At 28.5% G+C, this 6,314-nt stretch overlaps 1 protein-coding gene across 1 annotated transcript; it reads left to right on the top strand.

Moving 5' to 3' along the window:
• The first annotated feature begins 4,227 nt into the window (after positions 1 to 4,227).
• Positions 4,228 to 5,578, top strand: LOC138341833 (E3 ubiquitin protein ligase DRIP1-like). The gene is made up of 5 exons (XM_069293767.1): positions 4,228 to 4,370; positions 4,460 to 4,598; positions 4,712 to 4,762; positions 5,228 to 5,299; positions 5,402 to 5,578. Exons 1-5 carry the CDS (start codon positions 4,228 to 4,230, stop codon positions 5,576 to 5,578), a joined length of 582 nt encoding a protein of 193 aa, XP_069149868.1.
• The last annotated feature ends 736 nt before the right edge of the window (positions 5,579 to 6,314 follow it).

Here is a 6,314-nt window from a genome sequence, read left to right as displayed (position 1 = left end):
AGGTAAGTAATTCAGACGAAGGATCTCTTGGGGTTAACAATGGTTTTCGAGTGCCAGTCACGTCAGGTGTATAGGCTCGGGGTATGAAACTGATACTGTCCATTTCTGCCAAAATGCTTTGGATTGGGGAATATGGGCCTAAAATTTAGGAGGCAGGGGCAAAGTTAGACCTAAATTTAAAGAGGGATGAATGGAAATTTGGCCTAAATTAAAGAATGGTATGGGCTGTAATCTATTTTGGGTCAATGGGTATTTGTTGAAAAAACAACTCCTAATCGTCCTGAGAACGACAATATTTATCTCTACAACACTAAATGAATTTTTGGTTGTGGAACTAGAAATTCATCCGATCAAGTGAGGATTCCTGACAACTAGTGATTCAAATCGTAATAGTTGCAGACATTTCACCTAAGGAAAGCAGAACAATTGTAAGTCTCAAAACTAGCATTTAATTGTTATATAACATGTTTACAATTATTAATTGAGGTTGAGAGATATGGTTTAAACTATTCCAATGCAATATAAAGAAAATTAAAAAAAATTAAGTATTTAAAAGGATATTTTATAAATTATTAAAGAACAAGGAAAATGTTATTTTTATCTTAGATTAAAGCACGTGTTCTATGCCTAAATCCCCTTGTAAATGAAGTTATAATGTAACAATATAAAAGAGGTAAAAAACATGTATAATTTACATAAATTTTATGTTCTTATAATTTATGAATTTCGGACACATCACTGAACTTTCGGATACATAAGCAGATATACGAGATGGGAGGGATGTATCAAAGAGGGGATATGATATCCAAATACTTTACTGGACTTTGGGATACATCAGTAGACATTCGAATATATAGGTGAGAGATCTATCAAAGAGGGGAGAGATGTATCCAAGAGGGGATAGAGATGTATTAGTAAAGGAGAATGATATACACAAAAGGGGACTTTTAAAGTTTTTTTAGATGACAGGGAATTTCAAAATTCTGATCAAACGTGTATTAAGATAAAATGTGTATTAAGATATTTTTTTAAAAAAACATCACATTATCATTATTTTAGACACCAATCCATCCTAAGCCACTTTATAAATTTTTTTTCTTAGATTACTTCATCAAATGTATATGTTCTACATTGAGTATATACTTATTATATTTTGTACTACTTTATCAGCATTTGGCACAATAAATTCAAATTTATCATAATCAAATTCTCTCATTAATAAAGCAATCCAATAATTCAATTTTTTTTTTCTAGATTTAAATTCGTTTGGATGATCTATCATTGCCACTATTACACCAAATTCAACTATTTCAAATATATAATAGAATATCACCATAAATATGAATTATGAAGTTCTCTAGTTGAAGATTTAATTAATTAAATTTCATTATGATACGCTTAAAGTTGATGTGAATCAACTGATCATAAATGTAATGTTGGGATTTAGCAAATGTGAATGAGAAAAGAAAAGAGAGAATATGAAAAGTGAAGGAACTATTTTGGAGGAAAAAAGACTTGTAAATACAGATTACTATAACATTAACATGTAACTATAAGAACTAACAAATTTCACTTGGTAGACCCTCCACTTTTAAGGTAGACAATTATCATCAAAATATTCTATTTTTTCTTTCTAAACGAAAAGGTAGTACATGCAAATTTGACAACTTTTTGTTGACTTGAAGAAGAATGACATTTAGAAAAAAATTTGGAAAATTATGACAGGTAAGACACGAAATATTATTGAGATGGAAAATTGTGATTGGTAGATATATGTGAAAATTCTTTTATTAATATTTTTATTTCACCCCGTTATCAAAATAATCTAAAAAATAATCACTTCGTGGCTCACTTATCACAATTTCAAGATCACTATAAAAATCTATAAACTTCAAATTATAGATCTGTCTCAATTTAGATTACCTAATACACGTGTTGATAAGAATTAACATATATAAGTTGAAAAAATTAAGTTATAGGCAAGCTCACCTGAACACAACCCAACAAAAGGAATAAAGTAAACCAAACCTGAAACAGTAAAACCGCCTTCCTATGAATTTGAAAGGGTGAAGTTTTATAGTATCATTCATGGTATTAAAAGCTATGGAATTAGAAATAGTTGAGTTTCACGATTATTATCATCTACATAAAACCAATTTTGTCTATATATTATTGTTACTCTTTGTAATTCAAAAGAGACCTCTTCACACATATTAATTATTTAAATAACAATTCCAAAAATTCAATATTTTATAATTTTTGTTACTTTCTTTCTTTGTTGCTTTATATACACACTGAATCAATAAAACAAGGTATTTTTTTGTGTGTTATTTTCTCTTTTTATGTTTTTTTTTAATATGTGGTTTACATGAAAATAGTGGAATGTATATGTTTATAATTAAGGGAAAAAAATATTTGCTTTGGTTTCTTTTTTGTTATCATTATTTTTTATTTTTTTTGGCAATGCATGAAGGAAGATGTATGGTTTTGATAAATGGCAAGTTGGGATGAAGAGTATTTTGATATGTGGAATTTGCAAAAAGTTATGCAAAGATGTCACAATTATTGAAGAATGTCGTCATAGATGTAAGAAAATTTCTATTTTTTTAATTAATTTAATTTTTGGGGTGTTTATATTTGATTGATGTTGATAAATTATTTGTTCTTGTAATTTCATGATTTTGATAAATAATTTGTTCTTATCATTCCACGATCTTGAGTTTTAGATATTTTTTCGCTCTTTTCAATTTTTTTAAAAAGATTGATTTAGATGTAATTTTTTTGAGGGGGGAGGGGGTTGGTTTAGTTTTTAAATTTGATTGATGTTTGATAAATCATCTGTACAAGTGATTTCATGATCTTTATTTTTTTATTTTTTTAGTTGTTTCCATTAATTTATTTCTATAAATGATATAAGTTTTCATTTTTTTTTCAATTTTAGGGGTTTCTTTTTTAATTTATTGATAAATCATTTGTTCTTGTGAAATGAATTGACTTTACGTATTGCTTAATTAAACAATCTATTTATTTATTAGCTTTCTTGTATGATCAGTTTGTTGCATTTGTCCCTAGTCATTAACACTAATATATTTTTATGTATTATGGTTTAATATTTTTTTCTTTATTTATCATTTTTTTATTTATCGATTCATTATATATCATTTTAATGGAATTTTATTAATTTTTTAAAAATATTTTTATAGTTTGCAAGAATTGCATAATGAGAAAGGTAAAAGAAGAAAAATTGAAAGTTTGTCCAGAATGCAATACTGAATTAGGTGTTTCCCCTTTGCCAAAAATCAGGTATATTCTCTAATTTTGATTTTCATATAACATTCAAATGTATTGAATTCTTAATTATTGTGATTTATATAAAAAAAATTGCTTCTAGTATGTAAAATTTATTTGAAAGGACATGAAAATGCTATCACATAATATGGAATGGAGAGTCATATAGTCCCTTTGTCATTTCTTTTATGTAAAACTGTTACAGTTTAGATAGTTAAGAGAAAAAGTTTTCTTTGAGTCTAGTTTTCAAAATTTTTTAAATAATTATTTATGTTGACTTACTATATTTTTTTTTTCAAATATGTTTTGAAGGATTTGTATCCGAAACAATAGTGAAATCAAGTATTCTGATGGTCATATGTTGAGTGTTGGTTTAAATTGTGAAAAAAAAACATTTCTAATACAACCCTAGATTATTCTTCTATATGTCTATGGTGATAAGAGTTTGCTTTATGTTCGTGCTGATAAAAAATAACAAATATCATTGTCCTAGACACTACTCTTTCTTAATATGTAAAAATGGTCATTGTCTTTTGATTTTTGGCTTTATTTTTTATTTGGTTCATGCTATATGGATACATTGAGTATACTCTCTCCATACTATTATATGCTTAAGTGTTATTATTCGAGGAGTCAAATATACATATATTTTTAAAAAAGTATTATCTTGATTCATTAGCTATGTTGCTTTAGAGTACTTTTTGTGTATACATTTAAATTTTAAGAAAGTGAAGAATTTATACCCAAATTCTTGGTCAAACAAAGATGTTTTAATCATCGTACTTAGTATTGTTTCACATAATTTGAGACAAAGTGAGCACATATTATAAGTAAAAAATCTCAAGTACAAAAATAAGATTTTGACTCAAGGTTATGTCGAACAAGTAAGAAGTACATACTATAATTTTGTTCCTTGTATATAATGCTTAATTTTTAGGCATGATCACCAAAAAGAAGAGGAAGAGGAAGAGGAACATGCCAAGGAATAGGAAGAAGAGGAAGAAGAAGAAGAAGAAGAAGAAGAAGAAGAAGAAGAAGAAGAAGAAGAAGAAGAAGAAGAAGAAGAAGAAGAAGAGGAGAATGTGACTTCAGACGATGATTATGTGCCTTTGCCAAAGGGACGGCGCGGAAGAAATAAAAAAGAAAAAAATATTCCTCCTCCTTCTTATAGCGGTGGTGGTGATGCTAGTGGTGGTGGAAGAAATATTAATGTGGCACACATTCAAGTTACTACTAAGACAACAGGAGGTAAAAGTAGTGGTAATACTAGAGTAGTGAATGAAAGAGATCATCCAATTTGGTTCACATTGGTTGCATGTGATAAGCAGTGAGTTTAATTCTATGACTTTCAATTTTATGTATTGTTTTTTTCTATATTATTTCGATTTATGTGACAGTGTTTAACTAGATATGATTGTTTCAGGGAAGGCCCTTCAGCCTTACCACAAATCTCTACCCGCTACATAAAGATCAAGTAAGTACTTAATTATATTTGAACATATATTTACAAAAATATTATGTCCGGCCTATATATTTTCTTGAAGTTCTAGATACATTTTTGAAATGTTGCTCATTCATTTTGATTCAAAGTGTAGTATCCATTGTGGCATGCTAGATTTAATTTAGTAAAGGTATTTTTTTTCGTTTTGTATGAATTATCTTCCAAAAGAAGTAAAGCTATCAACGACATAACTAATATAGTTATTTCAATATGATATGAATATCACAAGTTTGTGTTGTGAAAAAATGCAGAATAAGACCCTGTATAATGAACCTAATAATTTGGACCTTTCCTAGACCTCGTATAGTAAGAGCTTAACGGAAGTGTCCTCGCCCTCTCCTCCCTTTCCCATATAGTTGCAATTTTGTATTTTCTTTTATTCTATATACCACTTTTAACTTAAATTAATATGTTATACTTCTTTTCTGGTTAAATAAGGATGTGAACAAGCTGTCTTCCTACCTAAAGAAGTACCTAGCACAAAAGTTGAGTCTTCAAAGCGAAGACGAGGTAATTATTTACTCATATCATCATTCAATATTTGCTTTGATATCTTCTACATGACACCCGCTTATTAATTCTGAATTTCTGATCGAATATTATGAAATGTAGGTGGAGCTTCGCATGCTAGAAATGTTGATTCGTCCTGAATTACCTCTCAAACATCTAGAAAAATTGTGGTTATGCGTAGCACCTCACTCTGGTAAAAGACCAGTAAAGGTTGGAGCTTCTGGTGAAGAATTTGTCATGATTTTAAAATATTCTCGGTCACACCCAAAATTGAATTAGTATATTAACTATGTACAATATTTCAGTTTCTCCTTTGCTTACACATTCAAATTTTTAAGGAGAAAACTTCTTGCATGTTGTTAAACACCATTAATTTGTGTGTGTGTTTTTCTTATTAACTGGATTAGATGTTTTTGAGTTACTTGTTATTTACTCTATGTATTAGTTGTTTATTAATAATTGTTTTTTTTTCATTTTTTTCTAAAGATGTGTTAGGGTGCATTTCTTTTTTTTAGATATTGACAGCCATAGTCAGGGACGAATCTTCATCATTAGTTACGGATTTGACAAACCTTTGTCAGACTATTATATTCCTGCTAAAAAGTTCAATTAATAGGATCTAGAAAAATAATTTATATCGAATCCAACAAATTATCATGTAGTAGAATCAATGACATAGTTACATAGATCGACCCAAGGGTGGTTATTTGAACACTTCATAATCAATAACTTATTTTATTTAAATACTGACATCAAAGTTAACAGATAGAAATGCTCATAAGTTGGTTTGGATACCAATAAGAGAGGGCTCATGATTGATGTTCATCTTTTGCTGGGATTGATTCTTGCGACGAAATTATTCAACATACTGTTTTTTCACGGTACTATCAAACATCATGAAATTTTTCCCCATTGATTATTTGAATACACGTCTTAATCATGCTATAAGTTACATTTCTCGCCAAATTTATAGTGTATCGATTTCGAATTAAAAATCTTTTTCATTTCCCTTGAA

Source organism: Solanum lycopersicum, chromosome 1, assembly GCF_036512215.1.
Source record: "Solanum lycopersicum chromosome 1, SLM_r2.1".
In the NCBI taxonomy this organism is placed as follows: domain Eukaryota; kingdom Viridiplantae; phylum Streptophyta; class Magnoliopsida; order Solanales; family Solanaceae; genus Solanum; species Solanum lycopersicum.
The sequence above is the reverse complement of the archived record's forward strand: the minus strand, read 5'-3'. Positions and strand labels throughout refer to the sequence as shown.

Bases quoted from the DNA above. Each gene is read 5' to 3' on its own strand.
- LOC138341833 (XM_069293767.1), top strand. From the start codon at position 4,228: ATGATCACCAAAAAGAAGAGGAAGAGGAAGAGGAACATGCCAAGGAAT. The intron at 4,599-4,711 runs GTTGCATGTGAT...TGATTGTTTCAG, and splicing joins ATCCAATTTGGTTCACATTG to GGAAGGCCCTTCAGCCTTAC. The intron at 5,300-5,401 runs GTAATTATTTAC...TATGAAATGTAG, and splicing joins GTCTTCAAAGCGAAGACGAG to GTGGAGCTTCGCATGCTAGA.